The following is a 27,571-nucleotide window of genomic DNA, read 5'->3' on the forward strand; positions in this document are numbered from 1 at the left end:
ATCTCATAAATAATTCCGAAAGCGTAAAAAGGTTGGCGAAATAAAATATGCAAATAACAAAAATTATTTTATTTTATGTTACAATTTTATTAATATTACAATTACTAGATTCGTCATTCAATAAATTACTTATGCTCTACACAAATCACCATCGACTATAAATTCCGTTTATTTCAAAATTTCCATGCACACTTCTCTTTCATATATTAAAAAAAAATTAGTGTAAAAAAGTTCGACTATATTGATTTGACTAAAACTCATTCATTTTAAAGTAGCATTTGAAAATAATCGTAAAGACAAATTTAAACATTACCGTTCGACATCACTTTTTGCCGTATCTTTTTTATAAGCCGAAAAGAACGTCAACGCTTTCATCAGTTGATAGCTTTTAGAAATGGGAATGTTGGAGTCGTAGAGTTTTTTCGAATTTTTACAATCGACGTAAAACCACCAATTACATTTCAGTATCGTTTGATCGAAAAGCGTCGATTCCGGGCACAAAAAGCTCTTCATTATCAATCCATCATCGGTTAATGCACAAACGTGGAACACCTAGAAATAAAAAAATCACAATTTACATGAAATGATTAAATTTTTAATAGAAATGTTGTGTCTAATAATAGGTTTCGAATGGAAAGGCGAAAGAGTGAAAAACAAATAAAGAGTTAGTATGAGCCTACTCAACTATAAAAGTTATGTAACTATACGTTCTTCGAAGAACATTTATTGTTCGCTTTATGATCAGAAGAAACTGAAATAACTTTTATCAGTTAAACTTTCCCCTCCACATTTTAATAACTCATCTTGGATTTTGACGCTGATTTTTGGTTTTCGTTTTTCTGACACTTTCTGGTGTTATTGTAATATCGCAGTTATTGTAATGTTATTTCGTAATCATAGATTCTAATGTGTGGATCACTTTTGGGATCAGAAGAATTGGCATCTTGATGGATAAATGAGCAAGTTTCAAAATTTTTCAAAGCGGGTTTTTCATTACACCATCTGTGCCGACTGAAGTAGAATAAGAATGAGAATTTCACAAACCTAGATCGGACTAATAACAGTAAAAGAAATCCGAGTTGTTAGAAACGTCAATAAAGACAAGATCACATTAATTAAATAACGTAATTAATTTGTAGATTATTAAATGTATTTTTATGTAATGAAAAAATATAGTGTTGTTAATTTATTATCAAGATTACGACATCTTTAAAAGACTCCTCTATTAACAAATACATATGTCGTAATTTTACTTAGGTATTTTTTTTTCTTATATATCGACAATTATTCAGTTATCATAATTGCGAGTGGTGCCTTTTCGTCATTCTGCACTTTGATACTTGTTCGACGACGACAATTTGAGTTTTATGTCACGCTTTCGCAAAGAAATTGCTGAAAAAGTGGCACACAAAGATCCTTTTCTATGCAAAGTTTTTAGACATTTATTATTTTTTTATTTTTTTTTGAGGAACAACTTTCTAAAACCCCAAAAATATTTTTTTGAAATTTGTTTTTTATTAAAAATTTTTTTTTTAATTGGTGTGATGATAAATAATGATTGAATTAAACGAGAATGAGTTAGTATATAAATGAGTTTAGGTCTTTGTGACATTGAAACGCATTCGTTTGAGATCTATAAATATTCCAACTTTCCCTTTTTACAACTTGCATCGCCTCGTTCGTTTTCCAATATGTTTCTACGATCGCTAATACCTTTGTTTGGTCATTCTTCGTTTTTAACTTTCTCAAAAGTTTCACTTAGCTTATTCTACTTTAACTAATTTGTTTTACTTCATAATTGTTTGGTGATTAATTTTTTAATTTTTTTTGTTATATAAGTTTCCAAAATTAGATGTTAATGTGGGTTATATAACATTTTGAAGAAAGACTTTGTTATGTCAATTCTATTTAGAAAGTATTATTTGTAAAAACATCAGGATTAATAAAACCTTGAATTATCTTAAACAATTCTGAGATTTCTAATTAATAATAAAAAAGCTTTATTTACCATACATCCGAGGTCTTCATCTGCATATAAACCGGGAAAATGTTTTTGATTGCCGCAATGAAACGAGGTTTCAGGCAAATCCACCCTCGAAGAAAAATTGTCATCAAAATTTTTGTCATAACCAACCGGGTAATATTCCCTAGGCGCGTTCATAACTTTTCCCGTCGTTGAATGTTTACGGATTTGATTCGGCTTATTCGCAGAGGTCATATTTTTAATAATAGGAGGTGAAATTGTTGTTGTACGTCGCGGTTTTGGAGTTTCAACTAAATTTTCGCTTGCCATATCAACATTCGATAAATCATCATTTTCGATTCCATTATTTGACATCCTATCAGATATTGTCACATTTTTTCGATTTATTTGTGGGTTTATTTGTGGTCTTTCCGGAGCTGGAGGAATTGGTTTGAAAGGAGGAACATTTTGATCTTCATTTTGTCTTCTGGATACATCTTGAGAGGAAGAATTTAACTAAAAAAGAGTTGGCTTTAAAATTTCATTTCAACTCCTCAATAAATTATATATATATATTTTACTTACGTTAGATCGTCTTAATTGATTCGAGTTTTGAGTAAATTTGGTAGCTTGAACTGTGAATGGTGAAGCTTGGGCTGCTCTTCGGCGATTTCCTTCGACGTTTGAAAGGGAATCTTTGAATCCCAACTCATCTCCTAAACTAAACCCTAAAGAGAACCCAAAAAGGTTATTTTTTTCTGGAAATATGTTAGGGTGTAACAAAAATTTTAAATATGTGAACGATGGAAGATGCGAGTGCGTGGCGTCGTATCTGATGGTCCCCACAATTTAACATAAAATGTGTAAAAAGTACCATAGCATACATAGAAAAAGATGTTAAAGAGTGGTTAAAGTTAAGAACAAAACTAATAACAAATGAGCGAGTAGGTGATAGCGATAAAAACCTAAAGGTAAAAACCTAAAGATAAAAACCTAAAGATTACCAAGACCGACGTGAGCTTTGATACCGCCGAGGTTTCTAACCCTGAACAGCCCCGATTTCTTAAAAGCACAGTTGAGGACAAATCCAAAATCAGATTCCAGAACGCAGGTGGATTGGCCATGCCGAAACAGGCCAGCTGCAATCAATAATTCCCAAAATTTAAACATGCATGATATGCAAATTTCCCACCTTGTATTATTTTAATAATTTTTTTGGCTTTCTAATACTTCTACGCAAAAAAAAAGTAAACAAATTTGGTCTTTTAAGAATCGTCAATTTTTGATCACCCTACTGACCCAGATCACGACCTCCTTATTCTCATTTTATATACACACCAGAGCGGCATTCCGTTACGAGTGAATAATTTATAGAAGGTTTACAAGAAAGTGTCAGTAGATAGAAAAATAAAATTAAAAAAAATTAAAAAATAATGTCATTCCATGTTTTTAAAAAAGAGACCAAATCAATAAATTTCTTCCAAAAGTAATAATAGCAATCAAGCGAACCAGATTGACTCGGTCTCCTTTTTACTTTCGAAAAATAAAATAAAACAAAACTGATAGTAGCTACTAAAGGGAAAGGCAAGTTTGAATTTTAAATGAAAAACACTTTTATTTAAAGGCAGTTCTCTCTTCGCGTAAAGTACAGAATGCCCAAAAAAAGATTTACCGAGGATGCAGACCGCGAGGATGATTCTCAACTTGTTCATCATCACTTTAAATTAACACTCGGCAACTTGTTTCACGTTGTGGATTTAAAACCCGACCGTGACCGGAACCGACTTGCTATATACAAGTAACAGTCACCAACTGGCCTGACAGTGGCCTGAGCTGAAGAAGTTGGTCTCCACACATACACACACCACCACTTTACCACGCTACCGTTACGTCTTCGTAACGATGGATATCGACCTTGAATCGTGCGTTTTTCATTCGCTTTTGCACACACAACTCGATTACCAGTAAATTATATGCCTCCGGGATAAGTTTCTAATTTAATCATGTCTTTTTGTACTTTTCAATCAAAACTAATAAAACAAAAATATACTTATAAAATATTCTTTTTAATGACAATCAATTATAAGACGTCAAGTGCATCTACAAAATTAAATTTTATTCATAAGTGATTCTTATCTGGTAAAATTCCATTTCCATTCACAGTGAGTAATCCAGGAAATTTCCTCAAAATAGCACTCAATTGACTACAACAAAATAAGTTTCAAAATAATCCAAACCAAAATGAATCAATCACCTTTCCCCCAAAACACTTTCCAATCCACGAACCGGTTGTAATTGTCTGTTTTTTGGTAAAACGTCTCTCCGATGCTTTGTAGAATTCACCTTCGAAGGTCTCTCATCACCTTTTGATCGCAAAAAGTCACTCACTCCAGTCATTTCTGACCAACGCTATAATAATTAATTTTTTAAATTAATATATAATCTAATGACATAATACAAGAGAGGTTCTTGCAAAAAGATGATTGATGGGTGAAATTGATTGATGTAACCAAAGAAAATAAATAGAAAGGTTAAAGTGCGCAAATTTATCATTGTAAGCGGAAGTCAACATCTTAAACAAACATCGATTTTTAATAAGATCATACCTCATTATTAATAGATGATGGTGGAAACCTCATCGCTGGTAATCGAACATTATTTTTTTGTTCGATTTTCCTTCGATGGTCCATTCGATGAAAACGCAATCTCATTTCAATATCGGGAACGTAAGATCCTTCAACCGTAACGGACCATTCGTTAATTGGGGGTGATTGTGTTCTATCGTTGTATTTTTTTGTGGTAATTTTACGTGAATTATGAGTACCTAAAATTAGAAAAAAAATTTATGAAGAAAAAGTGGAAATGTTTAGGAACCTTCATCTGAAGTGCTTTCTGGTGATTCGGGATGTTTGTGTAACATATAAAGTGATGACCAACCCTGGGGAACGGAGCTGTTGGTTTCTTTTTTAGAAATAGGTTGGGTTTCTTCAATGCCTCTATTTAAGGTATCGATGAGGATGTTGGCGATGAGTCTATCGACTTTTGTATCCATGTTACGTCTACTAACTGGTATTTTTGTGGTTCTCTTTGGTTTCTCATCAACTATTTTTGGTAAATTTGGTGTCATGGAAATTGGAATTTTCGATTTGTTATCATTTGAAACGATCGTTAATGGTTTTCTTTTTGGTGATTGTTTCCTTTTTGGGAAATTAAATTTTTTGGGTTTCACGATGAATCGTTTCGTTCCTGTTGGTTCAATAGGAATCGTTGAATTCCCTGTTGGGCGTGGATCAATAGGAACTCTTGGTAATGTTGAAACGGGATTTTCAAGTTTCTTTTGCCGTTTTTCTTGTCGAGCGAATAATTTTTCTTTAACTCGATTCGGAAGTAAATCGGATATTTTTTTGGTGGGAGTTGTAGCTTTGTTTTCGATTGGAACAAAAAAAGCTGGGCAAGGTTTTGATTTTGATTTATTTAAGGCTTTATTTTGGTCGCTGTTATCAGGTAAGAGAACATTCGAAAGATCTTCTAAGCTATCTAGGAACGTATCTGAATCGGACCCGTTATCATTTCCGGACGATGAGGCATTTACTTCCATCGAGGAAGTTCTTGGAGTTGCGGAATATCTAGGAACACTCGTTTGGGAGGTATTTTTATAAGGGCTTCCCACGTCCACAGAACTTATAACTTTCTTTTCACTTTCGTGAAATGTCGATTCATTCACAAAATTTAACTTGGCTTCTTTAAGAATTTCTCTAAAAATTAAGTCCAAAGTGGGCTGACTCAATCGTACGTTTGAGATCACGTTTAATTCCGTCATTTGACTCAAATTATTCTCCACCTTCATTTTTTCATTCTCAAAATTCGAGTTTCTCCACAAATTCACCCTGCGATAATTCTTTTTTTTCTTTCGCGACATACTCGACGACTTTCTACCAGTTATCATCAAACTTCCATCATCATCCTCGTCATTGACCTTTTGCGCCAGGGAATATCTACAAAAAACAACCATAACAAAAAAAAATAACCTTGCTTTGAACTTACTTTCTCATTACTATCTCCGGAACGCTTAATCTTCTCCTTAACAACAACGGAGTGGAAATTTCAGACATTAAATTATTTTGTTGGGAGTTAATGTTTTTGTGGACGTTTTTAGGGGTTGTTACACTCTCGAGTGAACGCTGTAAACACAGGAAGGGTATTACGCACACTATATATTTCGTGCTAATCAATATTTTGTTAGTAGGTCGCGAAAAATCGAATTCTTTAATGGACTTATTGTTAAGGGACAAAGGAATATAACCAATTTTATGATATGGTAAAAAGTTATTAGATTAAAATTTCAATTTATTATCTAAGTCATGATTACAAAAAGCTATTAATAAACTTTCTCTTCTCCTGATCCCTATGCTTGATAGAGTTCGTGGCTAATTCCTTTATATCTTCTTCTTTTCTTCTCAATTTCTGCTATTCTTTCCTTCCATGTCTTCCTAGGTACCTTTTTTACTGTTGTGTTATGTTCTACTCCCAGTCTTATTTCTTCATTCCTATCCCACATCGTCTTCCCTACTATTTTAAGTAAAAATTGCATTCTCATTGCTGTCATCTTTCCTTCTTGTTTATTTTGGAGTGTCCATGATTCATTGGCATATGTTAATATTGGGACTGCTACCAAGATGTACACTTTCAATTTTATCTTTTTATCTATCTCGCCCGTTCTCTTTAAAACGGGTGGGACCGAACCCCGGGCTGTCATCTCGCCAAGGAATTGTTAAAATATCCTTTAATGTTTATTTATATGTCAAAAAAAAAGTTTTTGGACAGACGTCATCAGGTTCGGTACACTTCACCAATCTTCGCACCATAAAAACTGCACTCGCGAGTCTTCTACAAAGGGCACTCACATGGTCATCCCAGGTGAGACGATTGTTCAACTTCAAGCCAAGAAAGTTCACCACGTTATAGTTTCCTTTCGTGAGAAAGTTAATTTTTTGATTCTTTTGTTCATTGAGGATGAGCTTGTTCGCTCGCAACCAATCAGACGCGTCTTCTAAGACATCGTTAGTTCTCAATTGTGTTTCTTCTCTCGTTTTCCCTTTTACTACGAACGACGTATCATCCGCATATAGATACGTTTCTGAGTTTTTTATGTTTCGAGGAAGATCGTTCATATACAGTATAAATAAGATCGGTCCCAGGATTGATCCTTGGGGTACACCGTATTTATTGTTTTTCACATCGGATATTGAACCATTCCAAGCGACATATTGTGTTCTGTTACTCAGATACGATTTCATTAGACTTAGTGTTGATCCCCGTACGCCGTAAAAGGCGAGCTTATCCAGTAATAGATTATGGTCCACCGTATCAAAAGCTTTGGTGAGGTCGCAACAGGTCATTTCCACGCTTTCTCGATTGTCATGAGCTTCCGTGACATCGCGTATCATTCGGGTAACAGCTGTGATCGTCGATCTTCCGGTCCTGTAACCATGTTGGCTGTCGTCAAATATTTTATTTTTTTGCAAGTAGCTGATTAGTCGGCGTTTTATTACTTCTTCGAAGATTTTCGAAAACACTGGAAGGAGGGCAATCGGTCTGTAATTTGAGCAATCGTTGTCATCTCCTTTTTTGTAAATTGGAACGATCCTGGCCTGTTTCATCCTTTCGGGAAAAACTCCCTCTTCAATACATTTGTTTAAAACCATACAAAGCGGTTCAGAGATTTCATTCGCAACTTTCTTTACAACAGCTGTTGAATGTCCATAGACATCTTCGCTCTTTTTGGTTTTTAAATGATTAATTATATTTGTTATCTCGTCTTTGGTACAGGGACTAAAGTAAAGACTTTTTGAAAAAATTCTTGCTGTATTCTTTACATAAACGTTGGAACTCGTCGTTGTCGGAGTAGTTACTAAAGTTTTGTGCAGTTAAATTCGTTCCTACTTCTTTTTGTGCATGATGATAGGATCGTCCCTTATTAATAACCTCCCACATCTTTTTTTTGTTTATTATCGGCCGTTAAAATGTTTCTCGTGTAATGTTTTTTCTTTTCGCTCTCTAAGAGATCAAAGTACTTTTGTTTACATTGAGCATATTTGTCGTAGGATTCTCTGGACCTAGTTACAGAGGCCAGCCACCCCAAAAGATCTAGTGTGTCCCTTTGATTTCTAGTCTCCTTAGACATATAAATTGTTTTAAATTTAGTATTCCGTTTTTTCTTATAGGCAAACGGGAAACAATCATCGAAGACTGCACAGAATATATTATGAAAAACATCATACAACTCACCCGCGTTCTCGGATTTTTGGAGAGGCTGCCAATCCACTGTGGAAAGAGCGATTTTAAAAAAGTGAGTGTTCTTATCATTATAAATTCTTTTTTTAATTTTTTGTGTTTTTTTCCTTTTTTAGCCGCAACAGTTCTTCTCACGAGATACTATAAGGTAAATAAGCACCTTCAAAGCATGAAGCTTGTTGACTCCCCTCCTTGCCGAGCCTGGGAACAGGATGACGAGATTGATGTGAGATTGACCGACCTCAGAGAGAAATGGCCAACAACAGATGATATCAGGAATGCACCTCTAGGAGCTGTTCTAGCCTTAGGCTGGTTGATGTGACCAGAGTGTGTAATGGGAGAATGTACAAGGGGCCCAATCAGGGAGTTGCATCTTTATCATTGCCTCTCCTAATTCTTCCATTGCTATCTCTGCAGTTGCTATATCTGTAGTGTTTTCAATCATCTCATCTTCTCTTCTCTCCTCCATTGTTTGTGGCAGCTTTCCATCCTTGAATCTTACTTTGACGGCTTTTATTTCAGTTTTCTTATTTGATTCCAGAATTCTGTTCATTCTATAGTTTGCTCCATCCCCTTGCGAATTCGTTCTTATGTATATCTTCCATGATTTAGTTCCTCTGTTATAATTATTCCTACTCCCTTCTTGCTCCATGTATTTTCTTAGACTCCTAAAAAGTATAAACTATAATTTTTTTGATTACTATAATTCCCCTTACCTTCTTTTTCTTTTTGCTATTAACAAATAACATTCATTTAGTACAAATACTTTTTATTAGTATTAAAAATTGACAGATTTTACATTAAGAACATATCGTAATAAATAACAAATTGAGACGTAGTCAAAAAAATATTTTTATGATGTTGTGCATGTAAATCTATGATACCACTATGATTCACGTCATTATGGTCAAAAAGTGTTCATGTGGTACGGGAACGTAACTTAACAAAAATACAACTATAATCTAAACACAAAAATAAATGCTCTAATCAAAAAAAAATAATATTTCATCAACATAAACTTAAAAAAACAATCACATTATGATTTGTGGTTCAGGCACAGACGCAGCGATGCTTTTATTGGGAAGTACTTGACCGCCGTTAATATAGATTTCATCCTTGACGATAACATCTTCGCCAAGAACCGTGGTGGCTTCCATTCGAACCCAACGTCCCACACAAGATTTCCAGCCGATTATACAATTTTCCAACCAAGAGTGAGATTTGATGTTGGCATCTTTAAGAATAGTGCATCGTTTAACACAAACGCCATCTTCGATGATAACGCCCGGTCCGATTGTGACATCGGGTCCAATTTGACAACCTTCACCGATTTTAGCAGTTTTATCGACAAGAACATTTCCGACTGTTCCAGGTCCGTCGTAAAGGCGTTCGGGGCATTTTTGTCGTAACGATTTTAAATACATACACATCCCGGTTAAGAAATCTTTGGGTTGGCCAACATCCATCCAAAAACCTTCCAATTCAAAAGCATATAATTCGCCATCAGAAGCCATTCCAGGAAAGACCTCCTTTTCAATGGAAGTGGGGCGAAGTTCAATTCGATTTAAAATTTTAGGATTAAGAATGTACAGCCCTGCGTTAATTTTATTAGAAATAAATTCTTGTGGTTTCTCCACGAAACTTTGTATACATCCTGACTCATTGTAGACAACAACTCCGTACTTTGAAGGTTCTTTAACCTTTGTAACAACGATGGTGCCCTCTTTTCCATGCGCTCGATGAAATTGAGCTAACTCCACGAATGGAAATTCGCAAATAATATCTGAGTTGAGTACAAAGAATGGCTCATTGCTTTGTTTAAGTATATCTCTAGCTAAAGCTAATGGGCCCGCTGTTCCAAGTGGTTCAGATTCGTGCGAAAAAATAACGTTTATACCCAACTTCTTTGCCTCTTGGGATAATTCATCTTCCATTTGCTCGGCCCTGTACGAAACGGCTAAAATCACTTCTGTAACTCCGGCTTTAACCAACGCTTCAATTTGGTGTAATAATATAGGTTTATTTGCAAATTCAACGAGAGGTTTTGGCCTGCTAAGGGTTAATGGTCTCAATCGAGTACCATAGCCACCAACGAGAATTAAAGCCCTCATTCCTTGTTTGTTTTCGGTCATATTTTCTAACCTAAAAGATAGAGGTTAGTGTCAACATAAAATTTTACTTTTAATTGTTACTCACCGGTTATTAATGTTTTTTTCGAATCCTAGTGTTCGGTTTTTACGCTATTTTTGAATTGTTGGCACTTTACACGTCACGCGAGTTATGCTGCACAGAAATGTGATAAAATTTTATTTCTGATTACTGTTTACTGCATAAGCAAAAATTTGTGTATTACTTTAAGTGATAACCGGTGGTCAGTTAAAAAATTTTCTTGATAAGCAGAATGGGCGTTCCAAAAAACAAAAATTAAGGTGTAACCGTTGACAAATTTTCAAATGACAACAATTTCCAAAAGTTTCATCATTTACTAAACATTTTCAAAGTACCATTTTTTTTAAATCAATTTTAAATAAACACTTTTATACATTAAAAATAAGGCGCTTGATACGAAAATGAGGTATGAAAACATTAGATTAATAAATATTAATTAGATTTTTATTATCTTCGAAAAAATTTTTGGAAAATTCACCGATAGATGTCGCTATTTACTTAGAATTAACTTAAAGAAAATGATGATAATTTTTATTTATGAGTTTAAACTTTAATTTGGTTAATAAAAGGTGTTTCTGAATTTATTATTTGTTAAGGCGTTAATAATTAAAGTTATTTTTAATGATTTCTAAAAGATTTAATTGAAGATCAGTGGTGACACCTATTATTAATTTATTTAATTTTTATTAAAAAATTTATTTCTGAGTTATTACTTTCATGTTAAGTGATAACAAACATTTTTTTTGTAGTGATTTACCTTTAACAGCGTTTTTGTTATCGTGTGTCATAGTTTTATCAGCTGCCAATTCATTCCCAGAAAAATGTTTATATATTTTGTCAGCTTAGTCACAGAATTTATCGCAGCTGGTAATTTTGGCTTTGATCTTGTATTCGTCAGCAATCAAGCACCTTGGAAATCTTATCAGAAATATTTGTTCTGTTTCCTTGATTCAGAGATTGCCTTTGCATATTGTTCCCAAGAAAGTCGATTCATAGAAATCCAGATAAATTGTCTCTAAGAACTCCTCGCAGCCGTATATATTATTTTTCATCGCGTTGGAGGTCTTCTTCTTGGTCGGTATTAAGTCCTCACAATATACAAGAAAAATATAAAAATTTGATGGGTGTCACTCGGGAAACGGAGCATGTTACACAAAGACTTTTAGAACAAAAGTAGTAGATAATTCTATTCTTAACAATATTGCTCTCTTGCACTTTTGCTTTCAGATGCATAGATATCCAGAAAAATACGAATATATGAAAACTTGATGAATTTGTAGCTTTACAGCTTGTTAATGGCATCATTCGGGATTCGGAGCGTGGAACCAAGTCTACCATGCTTGAAATTTATGGAAGAAATAATCTAAAGCATCTTGAATAATACTTAGGGCGGCCGACGTCTTCGAAGTCGGCCGAGATCAGTGATGGGACCTCGGTAAATACCCGGCGGGTAGGTATTTCTAAAATGGATATTTATACGGGTATTTACCACGGTGCAGGGTAAATACCCAAATAGGGCGTATAAAAGTGATATCAGCAAAAATATATCAGATTCAAAAAAAAATGAAGAGGTAGTTGATGAAATGGACGTTGAAGACGAGGAATTGTCAATTTATATTAGATCAAGTTATTATGATTATTATCATCAGGCAACCCTCTGCATCCATTGTTGGACATAGACCTCCCCTATTCTGTTCCATTCGATTCTATTTTGTGCCGCCTGAATCCAATTGTTGGTCATTCTTTTGACGACTACTTCGTCTGTTCGCTTGCGGTCTCAACCAACCGTTTTGTTGACTGCTCATTCTTCATTCGCGCGACATGACCCGCCAAGTTCCACTTTAGCTTTGCTACAATGTTGCCACATCATTTACGTCAGTTCTTGTTCATAGGTCTTCATTTCGTATGTAGTCCCTCAGAGTTACACCCAGGATCGACCTCTCCATCTATCTTTGCGTTACTTTGACCCTCCTGGCAGTGACTACCGTTAATGTTAAAGTTTCGGAGCCTTATGTCATAACCGGAAACATGCATTGGTTGAAAGCTTTTCTTTGCCTTTTCTCTTGAAGATATCTCTAAGTTTCCCGTAGGCTGTGTGATCCTTCTATTTAATTCGCTTGTTTGATTATCTCTCGATACATGAACCTCATAGCCAAGATATACATAGCTGTCAACCCTCTCAATCTTATTATCCCCAATGTTGATGTTAGAGCTGGGAACAAGATTTGTCTTAAATTTTGATTTCTCCTCGTTGATATTTAGTCCGACTCTTGCACACAACTCCTTTAAATCGTTCAGCATTAGTTTAATCTCTCCAAGGCTATCCGAAATAAGAACCATATCGACCACGTAGCGCAAATTACTAAAGCATTTGCCATCAATGTGTATGCCTTTTTGGGTCCAATCCAGTTTTTTAAATGCACTCTCCAAGACTGTGATGAACAATTTGTGTTCAACAGTGTATCGCTTTGTTTTACTCACAATCAGTACTTTACTACTTCCTACTCTTTTCAGAACTTTCATGCAATTTTACAGTCATTGTAGCTTTGTTGTAGATATTATAAATAAGTTTGATATATCGATAATCGACTCAGCATTCTTGAAGTGCTTGCAAAACTGCCATCAACTCAATTTAAATTAAATTTTATAAATACCTCTAAATACCCATCTTGGGTAAATACCCCCGGTTATATATCCAGGAAATTTACCCTTGGAAATAAATACCCGGGTATTTAACAACACTGGCCGAGATTAGTTCTTGTATCAAGAACAATACTCAGGAATAGAAGCATGTTATAAAAAAAATTTTAGAACAAAAGTTGTAGCAAATTTTATTCTTAACAATATTGCTCTCTTGCACTTTAGCTGTCAGATGCGTAGATATCCAGAAAAATATAATGGTATCACTCGGGATTCGGAGCATGAAACCAAGTCTACCATGCTTGAAATTTATGGAAGAAATAATCTCGGCCGACTGCGAAGACGTCGGCCGCCCTAAGTATTATTCAAGATGCTTGAGGCGGCCGACGTCTTCGAAGTCGGCCGAGATTAGTTCTTGTATCAAGAACAATACTCAGGAATCGGAGCATGTTATAAAAATTTTTAGAACAAAAGTTGTAGCAAATTTTATTCTTAACAATATTGCTCTCTTGCACTTTAGCTGTCAGATGCATAGATATCCAGAAAAATATAATGGTATCTCTCGGGATTCGGAGCATGAAACCAAGTCTACCATGCTTGAAATTTATGGAAGAAATAATCTCGGCCGACTTCGAAGACGTCGGCCGCCCTAAGTATTATTCAAGATGCTTGGGGCGGCCGACGTCTTCGAAGTCGGCCGAGATTAGTTCTTGTATCAAGAACAATAGTCAGGAATCGGAACATGTTATAAAAAAACTTTTAGAACAAAGGTTGTAGCACATTTTATTCTTAACAATATTGCTCTCTTGCACTTTAGCTCTTAGATGCATAGAAATCCAGAAAAATATAATGGTATCACTCGGGATTCGGAGCATGAAACCAAGTCTACCATGCTTGAAATTTATGGAAGAAATAATCTCGGCCGACTTCGAAGACGTCGGCCGCCCTAAGTATTATTCAAGATGCTTGGGGCGGCCGACGTCTTCGAAGTCGGCCGAGATTAGTTCTTGTATCAAGAACAATACTCAGGAATCGGAGCATGTTATAAAAAAATTTTATTCTTAACAATATTGCTCTCTTGCACTTTAGCTCTCAGATGCATAGATATCCAGAAAAATATAATGGTATCACTCGGGATTCGGAGCGTGAAACCAAGTCTACTATCAAAGTATCATGGACAAGTCTTCTTTAATTTTTGTGCATTTCTCAATTCTCTTCTTAATTTTCTGTAATCTCGAACCCGAATTTACCTAAACATATCTCAGATTTATCCATTTTCACCTACTTTTGTATACAACATACCTTCTTCACCATAAGATTTGGGGTGAGTTCAATTCATTCTCTGTTTTGAGTTTAAAGACATTTTTTAATTTTAATACTGCGCTAAGGCAAAAATTTAAACATTCTAATTTTAAAGTCAATAACATTTTAGTTTAATGTATCAATTGCGTCAAAAGATGGCGCTACTTGTTCTAAATTCACCCAGTTTGCCTCGATTAAAAATAACATTAGTTATTAATTTTTTTAATCTAATTCAGTTTAGAATCGGCGTTGAAGACCACTACAACTAAGAAATACATTATTCGCCGTTTAATATGGGCTGCTTTTGATTTGAATTTTAGTTAACCGCGTGACGTCACCGGCAGGGTGAGCAATACATTAAAAAAAAATACCGAAACGTTAAATAACGAAGTGTGACAGACTCAAAAATGGCGCCTAAGGTCTGGGATGTTGATGTTTATAACATAAATACGGACGGTGTACTTAAACAAAAATTTAATCAACGTGTTCAATTAAACATCGATTACGATCCGCAGGGCTTGAGTTTGAAGTTAATATCGGGTGAGTACAATACGTACTTTTCGAGTTGTTATTGTGTACCAAACGTGACCAGCTTTGAAACGGTCCAGTTTTTTTCTCATCTTAATATTAGACGCCTTAAACGTTTCAGGTAAGACCGTCTTATTGGAATTTCCTGTCTCACAAAGTACCGAATATTGTCGGATTGGGAACAAAGCCTTCACCTTCACTGTTGACAGAGAATCTTTGTTTTTTAAATTCACTAATGAGCAAGGTGAGATTTCTATCATTTTTATAATAATATATATATAATTAACACATACATTAATTTATATGTTATATAAAGTGATACAAAAGATTTTTTTTTGGTGTATCATAAAATTTGTTAATTAATTTTCTTTGTTTGTTTCCGAAACGAATAAAAAAACAGTTTTGTTCATAACCGATGAAAGAAAGGGGCTTTAAATTGAAAATAAAATCGGGTTTATAGAGTAATATTTTTGAATTTATGTGCACTCTAAGAACCCATTGTTCTTCAAATAGCGATTGTTGAATTTCAAGGGTTTTATTAGACTTGCAAGACATAACAAAGAAACCCTTGTTTAAACACTTCAAATAACTTTTTTTAACATTGCAAAAAACATCTCATAAAAATAAAATTAGATAAGAAAAAAATTCCTAAATCCACAAATTATTATCAAAGTTCAAATAACATAAATGATTTATACTGAAAAGTGTTGATTTCTTTCTCTAGAAAATCATTTAATCCTAACGCGAATTTTGATAATTGTTATCACTTTTTTTTTAGTAGTACAAAGTTTCTGCAAAATCATGCTTGTTACATTAAAACATTTCAATCTCAAATCCCTTTAACTCTCTTCCTAAATTACAACTTACCAAACAACATTAGCAACTCCACAACTTAAGGAATGATAATAAACGAAATTATAATAAAGAGCTGACGAGATGATAAAAATGGAAAAATGTAAGAAACATTCCAAAAGTGGCAAAAAAATATGTTTGAGTGATAAAACGCATTAATAGCAAGGATGTGACTCATTCATATGAGTATAGTAATAAGTATTCAAGGCGAATCACGACATTGAAGTAAAAAATTCTTAAAAATCCACTTTTCAAATATCAATGAGACCTCTCCACTCAGAAAATGTAAGAACCTCAGGATATTCAGGCAACAATATCAACACCTAACTTTCTCCCCCAATTGCCCTCATTAATAAGTAATAGTAATTCAAATTTGGATTTATTTTGTAGTTATAACAAGCGAGCGATGTTAAATTTAAAGTTTGGGCGACCCTCAAACCTACCATACATTGTAATGATCCACAAAAACCTCTGCGGAAAGAATGCCAGGATGCAACCAGGTCCTAGTTAAGCAAATAACATAAACAGAATTAGACTTTTAGTTCTTTGACCTCCCACATTCTCATAATAACCGCCAAGAGCAGATATTATGACAGTGTTTCTCAAAAATAACGAATAAATTCTAATAATAAAGGTGTCATAAAAAAATTCAAGAAAAATTGCCTTAAAGTTTCATTAATTCCCATTTCCTTGCGATAAAAAAATAGCAAAAATAACCAATTGGTTGCCAATAGGCTGTTGTATCTGCTCTTTAATATTGCCCTGGAAAGATAGTACAAGATACAGGACTTTGAACATGGACAATTAAAATCTTGTCATTTTTGGAATTTACAAGGTTGCAAAACAAAGCTGAGGCATGGGCTTATAGATAAAATTTCCAAAGACCAAGGATATGGTAGCAAAGACTGGGATGACAAGATAGAGAGGGTTAGCAGTTTCATATACTTGGGATATCTGATGAATAATAAAATTTAGAGAGTAAAATAATAAATAAGAGAATAACTTTGCCTTATTAAGTCAAAAGTGCCTCAGCTGCAAGCGACCTTGGCTCAACTCAGAGAATTGATTAAGCTGTGATTCTAGAAATCACTTAATTTAGCCAAGGCATACTGCAACATCTCGACTAAAGTCGCAAAGGAAGAAAGTATCGCTTCATTGATTACCAGAACTCATTTGCAGTTAGGATCTCATTGAAATACTCTTCTTAGAGTCTTTCCAGCACCCCGCATTAATTCGATAAGAATGCCTTTGAAGATCCGCGACTCTTCCCGAGAGTTCCGAGACCTGTTTCATTAGAAGCATATTTATATAAATAAAACATCTAGGCGAAATCCAAACATATGGTGTGAAGTCTCAATCTACACACTTAGCACTTTTGTTCTTGTAATGCGTGATTGGATGACACCCGATTTTGTTTGCAATACAATTTAACTAAAAATAAAAATTATAATAAACAGCTTTCTAGTTCAATCACGCAATCATTGATTTAAGGGGGATTCGAGCGTTTGACACAGATATAGTAACATATTATTTAAGTGATAACCCCAACTATCACAGGTCGAGATGATTTGGACAACGACGAGAATAATGCTTTTTTGATTCGCGTTGGTTTGGGTCGAAACACTTTTTGATTAATTATTTTTAAATTTCAACTTTAAATACATTTTCATTTATTTTATATTATTTTTTAAAATTGGAAGCGTTCCAACACAGCCTTACATAAAATAGCATCTGATGAGAAACAAATCATATTTATAATATAATTCTTATATGTGAGTACATTTTAGAGTGTGCCAAAAGAGAACTTTGTTTTTGTCACTTTCTCAGTTTTTATTTTTATTGCGTTTAAGAATTGGAATCATTCCAAAAATCTTTTCGTATAAATAGTGTTTGATAAATTAATTTATAATTACTAAAAAATTTCAGATTCGCAGAGATTTTACACAGAATTAGCAAAAATAAAACATGGAAAAGGTGCTTCCGTATTTTCTGTCCGTACAGAAGAATCATCAGCAACGCAGTATTTTCAATTTTACGGCTATCTATCTCAACAGCAGAACATGCTACAGGATTTTATACGAACGTACACTTATCAAAGAGCGATATTATGTAACATAAATGACTTTAGAGACAAAGTGGTGTTAGATGTAGGTGCGGGTTCGGGAATTTTATCATTTTTTGCTGCCCAAGCGGGTGCTAGAAAAGTATACGCGGTTGAAGCATCGTCAATGGCCGAATATGCCCAAAAATTAGTAGCCGCAAATAAACTTGATCATCAAATCACGGTAATCGCTGGTAAAATTGAAGAAGTTGAAATACCGGAAAATGTAGATGTTATTATATCTGAACCAATGGGTTATATGTTATACAACGAACGAATGTTAGAAACGTATCTTCATGCAAAGAAATGGCTCGCTCCTAAAGGAAAAATGTTCCCATCGCGTGGCGATCTCCACATTGCACCTTTCACTGATGATGCTCTCTATATGGAACAATTCAGTAAGGCCAATTTTTGGTTTCAAACTTGTTTTCATGGCGTTAATTTATCTGCAATACAACACTGGGCGATTAAAGAATATTTTAGACAACCCATTGTCGATACGTTTGATATCAGAATATGTATGAGCAAATCTGTTAGACATGTTGTTGATTTTTTAGAAGCCGACGAAACGGATCTCCATACAATAGGTACTTTCGCTAATTTTATTCAAGATTGTATTACAAAAGTAAAAAAAATATTTTTGTGTAGATATTCCTTTAGAATTCCATTTACTGGAATCGGGAACACTTCATGGTTTAGCATTTTGGTTTGATGTTGCGTTTCAAGGTTCACAACACACGATTTGGTTGAGTACAGGTCCAACGGAACCTTTAACACATTGGTACCAAGTACGTTGCCTTCTTGAGCACCCGTTAATAGTAAAACAAGGTCAAGTAATAACCGGAAAAGTTCTTTTGGTAGCTAACAAAAGGTACAAATTATAATATTTGTGAATAAAAAATAACCAAGCTCATTTACAGGCAAAGTTATGACGTTACAATCGATTTACAAGTGGAGGGATCGCACCAGCGATCCTCTAACACACTTGATTTGAAAAATCCGTATTTCCGGTATACAGGCGCGCCCGTACAACCCCCTCCCGGTGTCTCAAACATATCTCCAAGCGAAAATTATTGGAACCAAATTGATGCTCAAGGAGTCAGAAACGGTAAATTTTTAATAACTTAATTTTGTTGTTGTTCATTTTTGCGTTTTAGCCGTTAATATGGTTAATGGAATGTCTGTGAACGGTCTTGGGGAGGTTTCAATGGACACGACACAATCGGTTATTAGTAACAATTTAATGACTAATAATTTAATTGCTTTAGGTAAGTACTTTAATTTTTTGAGAATTGGTTTGAGTTGGTTCATTTTGAAAATGGGATTGCGTTATGCATGCAAAAGATTTAATGGCGCATTATTGGTAATGAAATAAAATAATTTTCGGGATTCTAGTACGCATGCTTAAATATGAATGGCACAAATTTTGTGTTGCTATCATTTGTAAAAAGGGAATCAGTAAATATAGCTTATTTTCGACAAAATCATATATTAAAATTAATTTAAATATTGCTAATAACACTTGCGCTTTTGGCTTTATCACAGAATACAGAATATAAGCTAAATTTATTCGGAAATTTGCGGAGGTTATTTTTTAAATAATATATTATATATTTCTGTATTTTGTGGTGATACTTTCTTTATGGTTAAACTTTTTGTTGAAGTTCCTATTTTTGGTTGGTTTTTCCTCAATACACAATTCCCATTAATTATTACTAATGGCATTATGTTCCTATTATTATGTATTACATGAATAATGTTAGATTTCTAAATTCTTGATGGTGCTTGGGCTATACAGAGTGTTTGATTTTAGCTTATGACAAAATGTTATAGAAGCAAACTTTTAATATTCTATTATCTGCCATATTCAATATGATGAAATGATGAAGAATACTTAATCATCTCAGCCGACTTCGAAGACGTCGGTCGCCCCAAGTTTCATAAACAATACTTTTCTCGATATTCCGAGCGTTTCTATCAACAGCTCCGTTTTCCAAGTGTTACCATCAACAACTAGAAAAAACAACAAATTCATCCAATTTTCGTATTTTTCTCAATATTGACGCATCTGAGAGCAAAAGTACGAGAGAATGTTCTTGATATACGAAATAATCTCGGTCGACTTCGAAGACGTCGGCCGCCCCAAGTATCATGAACACTACTTAGGGCGGCCGACGATACTATCAACAATTTGTAAAACTAAGAATTCAGCAAATTTTCATATTTTTCTCAATATTTACACATCTAAGAGCTAGAATGTAAGAGAGAAAATATGAAAATTACATGAAGAGGAAGACGAGGTATCTGTTGGATATCTTTGTAACAACTAAAATCAAACACAGTATAAATCGTGCTTGACGGCCAATTTTATTTTTTTGCTTATTTGGCTCACAAACTGTTTGTTCTAGCAACGTTTAGATATAATATGATAAAAAGATTGTTACCTTGCTGGATCAAATATATTAATCTGTAGCATGTATAAATTGAATAGCGTTAAGTGTTATTGTGGTTTTGGGTTTTTGGTTTTGTGTACATCCATCATTTTTTTGTCATCAAGTTTTTTTTTCGTCATTGAATTTAATGGTGTATAATTAGATCCAGCGCAGCTAACTGATGGTGCTCCGCCAAATATCCACCCAGGGTGCATTTCGAGTACAGGTCGTGGTCGTGTGGCAGCTAGTCCAACGTCGACACAAACTGCCCAATTGATTGGAGGTGCAATTTCGCCATCGTTGTTCACAACACCGAACGCCCAACAGGTACGGGATTATTGAAAGGTGTTAATATGGTGACTTCGATAAGTAATTGAGATTTTTTTGTGGGTTATGTAGCAACCATTGTTGATGGCGAATTACCCGTTAAGTACAAACCTGATGATAGGAGATTACGTGACGCCGGGAAACGGCATGACGATGTCCGCGTACAGACAGTAGACAGTGTGCATTATTAGGTTTTCATTTTTTTGCGGTAATGCTCAACGTATTTATTTTATTAATTTTAGTTTTTTTCGCCAAGATCTGGACAGATCGCGGACAGTTCCGCCGCGTTCCCAATTGATGTATGTCATCGTGACTACGCCATTGTGATAAAAAAAAATAAGTGCTGTCTGTTCTTCCGACGAGTCACCTCTTCGTTCTATTTTATGTTAAAATACTTTGTCTATATGTTTTTTATTATTTTTTTTATTTTATTTTATTTTTTTTTTTCGTTATCGTATCTGGAATTTCTTCCTCACCTTTTTTAGGTTTCACGACGCGGCAGGGAAACTTACTTTTTATCCTAGCTACGTGTTTAAGGTGTCTAGGTTTTTATATTAAATTTTTAAGTTTTGCTGCTATATACCACTTTTACTATTATAATTTTCTAAGTGTTAAGTTCGGTCCTATTATACGTATTATCATTCGCCCTACTCCCCCAGCCCCATTTCCCGCTTTTTCGTTTTTGCAGACACGAGACACAAGACTAATTCATTATATAGGTTATTAGTAGTCCTCGGGCATGTGCCGTTTCCGTATCGACACTAACTAGTTTACGTACAATACACGTGCGGAAGTCTACTACGTTGTGTACATATGACGTTACTAATTTTTAAGCTCGCGAGTGCCCTCAGTGACTACTCTTAATTCTGTGTTCAGGTAGGAGATACAGTTGTCGAGGTTTTTACAAGTACGTTAAGGAATTATACGAACTCTCTTCTTATTATACTTTTTTGTTCTTTTTTATTTTGTTCCGGAAAGTCCAGTCTAGTCGAACATATTTATAAAAAGAATTGCGATCTAACATTCCTGTGCGAGAACGATCCAGAGAATATTATGCGAAAAAAACCTTAAGACAAATTAACAAATTTATTAAAAAATCCCGGTACTGTAACAACTCGATCTTTTTAATCACGTTAAATTAGGTGTAATTCAATTCTTTTTTGTTATTTGTACATTTAGGGTAAGGACAATAATTTAATTAACCGTTCTTTGCGTCACCACCCCTTCAGATCAAAAAATAAATAAATTAAAAAACGAATCCTAAGCAATCCAAGCATCGATCGATTACTGTCGGGTAGCGAACGGTTTTTAGGTCGCTCGTTTAGTAACGAAGCATACAAAATTAGCTTCTAGTTACATATCTAGGTCTGGCGGCACTGTATATTAAAAACACACTTCCATTTCGGACGATATACATCTTTTGCTGTTCTTTATTTTTTTTGTTTATTTTTTTTTTCAATGGTACTTTACTGGCTATTGTAATACCCCTTGTTTTTCTTTTTCTTCATTTGTACTGTATACCATCCAATTTTCATTGATATTTTGTAAAACGTAGGTAAACAATAAATTATTCTACTTAATAAAAAAATTATTTCGTTTATATCCTTATTTTCATTCCAAGTATCCATCAAATTTCTTTTATAGGAGTGTTTTCTAGATGTAATTTAGTTTGTTTTAGTTTGTCGGCCAAAAAGTAGATGGCGTGGATAAACGGTTGGATTGGAGGTTAATCTAACCAATGAGAAACGCGAATTTTTGCGAAATACTCTTACTAATAGATGGCGCTACTTGATCAATAAGTCTAAAGCTTGTGAAGGAATTGATGTCATTCAAAATTGTGCTTCAAGTATATTTCATCCTTGTTGTTTAGACAAAATTTAACATCAACATTGCTACCTTTCCAAGATTGAAACTCACATCAAGAGTGAATTTTCTACATCTTTATACATTTATTTCAACGTGTTTCATACTCCCCACCTATAAAAAAAGGAAATTATTTACATTTCACTTTGATGCACATCTTAATTCTAATGGAAATACTAATTTCTTCCCACGTGTTCTATTTTACATTGTAAACTGCCACTTTTCTCATTAATTTTTCAACTTTCTCCCCTCCAGATCTAGACATATTTTAGATTTTATAAGATTAAGATTTGTAATGGATAAACCGCATCATAAAGTTTACATTTGTACATTTATTTCATTAAGTTAAAAAAAAACATAAACACACTTAAATCTAAATATTATAAATTACCATATAGTACACTTCTTTTTCGGATTCATAAGAGATCCAGCTTTGCAACTAAAAGCTTTCGAAAACTCCTCGGAGTTTCTCAATGTGCCTAAAACCCTAAAAATTTTATGATTTAAGTGTGTTGGGTTGTATAAGCTGTAGGCTGAGTTCTCACCTAAATCTTCCTGGTGAGTGTACGGCGGATTTTATTCGATTTCTCGTTGCGTCTGGTCGTGATGTTCCGCACCAAACTTGGGCGAAGTTAATGAAAAATAATTGTTCATCGGTCGCGTTAAATCCAGGTAGTTTGGAATCTTCGTTGAGCATTAGCCACTTTTTGTATGCTTTGTAAGCTTGCTTTATGCCGCCGTTGTCGGCGATGTTTTCGCCTTGGGTAGAGGCGCCGTCGAGTTTCGTGTTGATTTCGGGAACAACAAACGAATTGTATTGGTCAATGAGGCATTTTGATTTTTCTTGAAATTTTTCCGTGGCTTCGCGCGTCCACCAGCTGTTCAAATTTCCGTCCTCGTCGAAAAGTTTACCTTTATCATCAAAACCGTGACTGATTTCGTGACCAATTACCACACCTATTCCACCGTAATTTAATGCTTGGGGATAGTGTTGGTGGTAAAATGGTGGTTGTAATATTCCAGCAGGAAACACTAAAAAAATCTAGCATAACATTTTTTTTGTTGAGATGTTAAAGTATACTTATTTGATTTTTATTCCTGCTGTAATAAGCATTAACGATAGTTGGGGGTGTATTCCAAATGTTTTTATTGACGGTTTTTCCTATTTTTAAATGTTCGCTTTTAGCGACGTGCTAAAATACAAATAATAAAGCCTCATTAATTACTTATAGCTAATTTATTACCTGCAAAACCACCAAACAATTTTCAAAATAATAATTAGGATGCACTTTGATATCTAGATATCGATCAATTAAAGCCGATGTATCCAAAATTAGATCTGGATAACCAATTTTTAATCTCATAGCTTTAATTTTTGATATAGCCACCGATTTGGTGTAATCGCCCAACCAATCGCTGTCTTCCAAAATGTCTAAGAACGCTTCTTGTAGTTCTCTGGTCATATGCAAAGTCTAACAACAGTTTAACAAAGAATCCTATTAAAATAGAACTTACGTCATTTTTGTCGTTTTCGTCGAAATGACGTTTAACGAAAAGATGTCCCAAAGCCATCCCTAAGTAAGAATTAACTTGAGCGACGCAAAATTGCCATCTTGGAGGAGCTTTTTCCCGACCAAAAAGAATATGATAAAATCTTTGCTTAACTAAATTAAATCTTTCGTCAAGATTATTAATTCTATTTCTTACGAATCGCCATAAAATGTAATTAGTTATTGTTCTTGGGTTGTATTTTTTTAATAAAATCACCAAATTTTTCAAGTAATCAATACAATAACAAACGATCTTTGTTTCTAACGGTAAATTTCGATCGGTTACGACTTTAAAATACTTCATCCAATAGATTTCGGGAACTTCGTTTTGGAGCTCGCCCAAACTAAGCTTGTGATACAAATTGGATAAATTTCTTCGACTTTCCGGGTCTAAGGAGATCTCGGCGAGATCCGTTTCGAATCTGATGATATCGTCTACGTCTTCTTTAGCTTTTTCGTAATCTGCACCTAAAATCAATGTTGTATCCAATAAAAATTGACGGTAAGCTTCTAAATATTTCTTCATTTCCGGGTCTAAATAATATATTCTATTTGGTAAACCCAACGAACTCTGATCTATCTAAAAATTTAAATTAAATCGATATAGAAAGTTATTTATTTATTATTTACTTGTATTATATGTTCACTTGAATTTTTTATATCAATTCCCACCCATTCTTCAATAAAGATATCGTTATTATATAATCTTAATTGACCCAATAACCAAACCAAATCAAATTTAGATGGGCTCCATTCTGATTGGATAACGGGCCAATATCTTAAATGTTTGAGTAAATCGAAAAGAGGTTGAGAACCTTTTGCTGAAATTAATTCTTCGTTCATACACGATTTATAGATGTATTTACATTTTAAAATGGGATCGAAAAGAATAGTTTCGTTTAAATTTTCGAGGAGTTTTTCGAAATATGGAACATTTCCCGTCGAGTAACTAAAACTTTGCTTTTTAATAATTTCCTGGGTTAATAAAGATTCCTTAAAACAATAATTATTATTAAGAATCGAAATTATTTTAGAATATTTACGTTGTTATCGATATTTTCTAAAAGTTCTTTCAAATAAACATCTAAATTCTCTCTGACTAATTCAAAAGTGTCATAACCAATTTTATCTGGTGGTATTGGGTGATATAAAGACCAATTTCCACAAGCATATTGATAAAAGTCATCGCAAGGTGATGTGCTCATATCCATGTATCTTAACATGTTCTCACCTAACATAATAAATGTTTCAGTCACTTTATAATTTTATCCGAAACATTTTTAGCTCACCTTGATATTTTCTTACTTCTTCTGATGTTAACGCGTCGTTCCATAATTTAAAAGGATCGTACTCAAAGATTTTTGGACCTGCATCAAAATCTGAGTCATCAAAAAAGTTATTAAACTAAAAAAAAATTATGGGTTTATTGTATCCGAGGAAGGTGTCAAAAAATAAACCATTCGTTTGTCACCAACAAAATTAGCATCACTTTGATTTATTTCATTCGTTTTGTTGACGTTTGTTGTCTTATTCATGTGGGCTTGTTCATTAAAGTGAGTGATAACAATGTAAAGAGCAACGAACGTCAACAACACAACAGGTAGGAACATTAATATCTTGACTTTCGTCGTCCAAGAACTTTCCGATCCAAAGCACCATCTAAAATCCACTTTTTAACTAATTTCCTTTTCTTTTTTAGGCTACATACCGCACTTTTCCTGTTTCCTTTTGTATGGTTAACCTGCACACGCACCACTTCTTATTTCTTCCATCCATTTAGACGGATCTTGTTGACACACTGAGTTGAGCTGCAAAAATACCGTGCGTTGCTCTATTACTTTGACCTTTCGCGCAATTGCCGAATTAACTTGTTATACTACTTCGACGAAAAGATTCTACAATGTAATCTTTTATATATATATATATACTAGTTTATTTTTAAATTAATTATTGGAAAAATTATTTTCAATGAACGAAAATAGTTTTGCTGATAAAAAAGAAATATCAAAATTCTTTATAATAGTCATACCAAGAAATGCACATTATGTTATATTCGCAAAAAAATGTGAATTATTAATTCGAAAAATTAGAAATTTTTAAGATTCCGGAAACAGAGATTGTAATTTTTTGGGCAATAAAAGTATGGATTGAAACTTACCAAGAAGAGGTGACCCGAAGAGCATAAACCACCCAAGTAGTTCTATGTAATTGAAGCTACCTGATTTCGATTCGATCATATGACACACTAAAATGTGTTGTAATTCGGTATTAAAAAACATTGGCCACTATAATGAAGAAACCCCCACCTTGTAACGCATTTACAATCTTTTTTGTAAAAAATTTAAGGTGGAAACAATTACATTTTTAGAACATAGAGGACGCGACAATATTAATTAAAAAAAGCACAATTTAGACGATCTAATAAGTATATTACGATATTACGATCTAATTACACGTTAAATAAAAAAAAATTTCAAATAAAAGTTGTTTATTTTGCCATGAAGAATAGCATAGTTGTCAAAAAAAATGTATTTATTTGAAAAGATTTACTTAATAATTGAAAGGCATTGATGGTGCTTCTAAAATGCAATGAAAATCATACAAAGTGCTTTCGCTCTTCATATGGTGAATATTTTATTTGAAACTTTTTTCAATAAAATTAATAGTTTATTAGTTATTAGATCTCAATTTAAATTTCACCCGGTATATACAGTGTGCTTGATTTTGGTTGTCACAACAGATATCTCTAGTCTTCGAAATCGGCCGAGATTATTTTAATAAGAAATTACTTATGGTATACCATGGCCGCCCAAATATTGTTTGTGATATAAGCAATAATCTCATCAGTTCATGACACTTGAGGCGGCCGACGTCTTCGAAGCCGGCCGAGATTATTAAAACAAGACACAACACTTATGGCACACCATTTTCGCCCCAAGTATTGTTCATGATACTTGGAACAGCCGTCGTCTTACTTTCTACACAGTATTATTATATTTATTGTTTTAGTAACGATCGTTTATGATGTAGGAATATGCCCTTGAATTGGGGACAGCCAAGAATTTATTTTGGACGGTTTCATGAAGCAGATTCAATGCATATATTTAAGAAACATCAAGTATTGGAGGTATTGGTGTTATTCACGTTCAATATCAGTATTGAAATATTGAAAAATATCTTCTACAGAATTCTCAGAATCATGCAACTACTTTTTTTTAGAATATTAATTAATAACACAGCCGAAGCTCCAAGAACCAAAAAGATAATGTGCTGAAATTATGGAATGTTTTAGATTAAACATCCACTTGGAATTTTTAATATAAACTAAGACGAAAACATCATGGAAGCTACTTTGCAAAACATTGATGAAACTCTATAAAGTCAGGAAAAACTTAAATTTCTATACGAAGTTATTTTTTATTATTAAACTTGTACTGGGTGTGACATGGTAACGTAACGGGTGTGACATAATCTTTAATTATTGCGCCATATTCTATCAGCAACACGTTTCTCATAAATCCAGGGAAAAAACGTTTGGTGAGATTATTTT

The 27,571-nt window shown here is 33.9% G+C and overlaps 5 protein-coding genes and 1 long non-coding RNA gene across 10 annotated transcripts; 2 read left to right on the forward strand and 4 right to left on the reverse strand.

Moving 5' to 3' along the window:
* Nucleotides 1-54: 54 nt before the first annotated feature.
* LOC111414536 (mind the gap) lies at nucleotides 55-3,786 on the reverse strand. 2 transcript variants are annotated; one of them, XM_023045910.2, is made up of 5 exons: nucleotides 3,636-3,786; nucleotides 2,968-3,102; nucleotides 2,549-2,691; nucleotides 2,009-2,479; nucleotides 55-552 (listed from the first exon to the last, which is right to left on the reverse strand). In XM_023045910.2, the coding sequence occupies exons 1-5, from the start codon at nucleotides 3,676-3,678 to the stop codon at nucleotides 310-312; spliced, it is 1,035 nt and encodes a 344-aa protein (XP_022901678.1). In that variant the 5' UTR covers nucleotides 3,679-3,786; the 3' UTR covers nucleotides 55-309. The 2 variants fall into 2 exon arrangements, with proteins under 2 accessions (XP_022901678.1, XP_022901684.1); XM_023045916.2 differs by lacking the exon at nucleotides 2,968-3,102 and having other exon boundaries at nucleotides 3,636-3,785.
* Nucleotides 3,787-4,010: 224 nt separating this feature from the next.
* On the reverse strand, nucleotides 4,011-6,804 carry LOC111415286 (uncharacterized). 2 transcript variants are annotated; one of them, XM_071198793.1, is made up of 5 exons: nucleotides 6,008-6,804; nucleotides 4,901-5,958; nucleotides 4,570-4,787; nucleotides 4,218-4,372; nucleotides 4,011-4,167 (listed from the first exon to the last, which is right to left on the reverse strand). In XM_071198793.1, exons 1-5 carry the CDS (start codon nucleotides 6,073-6,075, stop codon nucleotides 4,083-4,085), a joined length of 1,584 nt encoding a protein of 527 aa, XP_071054894.1. In that variant the 5' UTR covers nucleotides 6,076-6,804; the 3' UTR covers nucleotides 4,011-4,082. The 2 variants fall into 2 exon arrangements, with proteins under 2 accessions (XP_071054894.1, XP_022902661.2); XM_023046893.2 differs by having other exon boundaries at nucleotides 4,838-5,958.
* LOC139431165 (uncharacterized) lies at nucleotides 6,745-9,021 on the forward strand. The gene is made up of 3 exons (XR_011641471.1): nucleotides 6,745-6,880; nucleotides 8,188-8,312; nucleotides 8,374-9,021. It is a non-coding gene; the product is annotated as an uncharacterized lncRNA (long non-coding RNA).
* On the reverse strand, nucleotides 9,010-10,818 carry LOC111415291 (GDP-mannose pyrophosphorylase B). 2 transcript variants are annotated; one of them, XM_023046913.2, is made up of 3 exons: nucleotides 10,611-10,818; nucleotides 10,454-10,540; nucleotides 9,010-10,399 (listed from the first exon to the last, which is right to left on the reverse strand). In XM_023046913.2, exon 3 carries the CDS (start codon nucleotides 10,387-10,389, stop codon nucleotides 9,289-9,291), a length of 1,101 nt encoding a protein of 366 aa, XP_022902681.1. In that variant the 5' UTR covers nucleotides 10,390-10,399; nucleotides 10,454-10,540; nucleotides 10,611-10,818; the 3' UTR covers nucleotides 9,010-9,288. The 2 variants fall into 2 exon arrangements, with proteins under 2 accessions (XP_022902681.1, XP_022902674.1); XM_023046906.2 differs by having other exon boundaries at nucleotides 10,454-10,818.
* A 3,931-nt stretch (nucleotides 10,819-14,749) lies between these two features.
* LOC111415276 (arginine methyltransferase 4) lies at nucleotides 14,750-22,208 on the forward strand. Of its 2 annotated transcripts, XM_023046879.2 has the most exons (9): nucleotides 14,750-14,908; nucleotides 15,018-15,140; nucleotides 17,675-18,436; nucleotides 18,498-18,720; nucleotides 18,770-18,957; nucleotides 19,007-19,117; nucleotides 20,445-20,608; nucleotides 20,681-20,799; nucleotides 20,851-22,208. In XM_023046879.2, the coding sequence occupies exons 1-8, from the start codon at nucleotides 14,776-14,778 to the stop codon at nucleotides 20,780-20,782; spliced, it is 1,806 nt and encodes a 601-aa protein (XP_022902647.1). In that variant the 5' UTR covers nucleotides 14,750-14,775; the 3' UTR covers nucleotides 20,783-20,799; nucleotides 20,851-22,208. The 2 variants fall into 2 exon arrangements, with proteins under 2 accessions (XP_022902647.1, XP_022902637.1); XM_023046869.2 differs by having other exon boundaries at nucleotides 20,681-22,208.
* Nucleotides 22,209-22,783: 575 nt separating this feature from the next.
* On the reverse strand, nucleotides 22,784-26,252 carry LOC111415129 (neprilysin-4-like). Its single transcript, XM_023046663.2, has 11 exons — nucleotides 26,180-26,252; nucleotides 25,730-25,829; nucleotides 25,479-25,680; nucleotides 25,311-25,425; nucleotides 25,065-25,252; nucleotides 24,652-25,014; nucleotides 23,987-24,601; nucleotides 23,716-23,943; nucleotides 23,553-23,664; nucleotides 23,017-23,503; nucleotides 22,784-22,958 (listed from the first exon to the last, which is right to left on the reverse strand). Exons 2-11 carry the CDS (start codon nucleotides 25,795-25,797, stop codon nucleotides 22,859-22,861), a joined length of 2,478 nt encoding a protein of 825 aa, XP_022902431.2. The 5' UTR covers nucleotides 25,798-25,829; nucleotides 26,180-26,252; the 3' UTR covers nucleotides 22,784-22,858.
* Nucleotides 26,253-27,571: the final 1,319 nt, after the last annotated feature.

The sequence above is a fragment of the Onthophagus taurus genome, chromosome 8, assembly GCF_036711975.1.
Source record: "Onthophagus taurus isolate NC chromosome 8, IU_Otau_3.0, whole genome shotgun sequence".
Taxonomy (NCBI): Eukaryota; Metazoa; Arthropoda; class Insecta; order Coleoptera; family Scarabaeidae; genus Onthophagus; species Onthophagus taurus.

Coding starts and splice junctions, on each gene's coding strand:
- LOC111415286 (XM_023046893.2), bottom strand. CDS start 6,075: ATGTCTGAAATTTCCACTCCGTTGTTGTTAAGGAGAAGATTAAGCGTT. Junction 5,959..6,007: donor CCGGAGATAGTAATGAGAAA/GTAAGTTCAAAG, acceptor TGTTTTTTGTAG/ATATTCCCTGGCGCAAAAGG. Junction 4,788..4,837: donor AGAAAGCACTTCAGATGAAG/GTTCCTAAACAT, acceptor TTCTAATTTTAG/GTACTCATAATTCACGTAAA.
- LOC111415291 (XM_023046913.2), bottom strand. CDS start 10,389: ATGACCGAAAACAAACAAGGAATGAGGGCTTTAATTCTCGTTGGTGGC.
- LOC111415276 (XM_023046869.2), top strand. CDS start 14,776: ATGGCGCCTAAGGTCTGGGATGTTGATGTTTATAACATAAATACGGAC. Junction 14,909..15,017: donor GAGTTTGAAGTTAATATCGG/GTGAGTACAATA, acceptor TAAACGTTTCAG/GTAAGACCGTCTTATTGGAA. Junction 18,721..18,769: donor CTTTTGGTAGCTAACAAAAG/GTACAAATTATA, acceptor GCTCATTTACAG/GCAAAGTTATGACGTTACAA.
- LOC111415129 (XM_023046663.2), bottom strand. CDS start 25,797: ATGGATGGAAGAAATAAGAAGTGGTGCGTGTGCAGGTTAACCATACAA. Junction 24,602..24,651: donor CAAGTGAACATATAATACAA/GTAAATAATAAA, acceptor TTAAATTTTTAG/ATAGATCAGAGTTCGTTGGG. Junction 23,504..23,552: donor CAGGAATAAAAATCAAATAA/GTATACTTTAAC, acceptor AGATTTTTTTAG/TGTTTCCTGCTGGAATATTA.
- LOC111414536 (XM_023045910.2), bottom strand. CDS start 3,678: ATGATGAACAAGTTGAGAATCATCCTCGCGGTCTGCATCCTCG. Junction 3,103..3,635: donor CCTCGCGGTCTGCATCCTCG/GTAAATCTTTTT, acceptor TATTGATTGCAG/CTGGCCTGTTTCGGCATGGC. Junction 2,692..2,967: donor CAAAGCTCACGTCGGTCTTG/GTAATCTTTAGG, acceptor GGTTCTCTTTAG/GGTTTAGTTTAGGAGATGAG.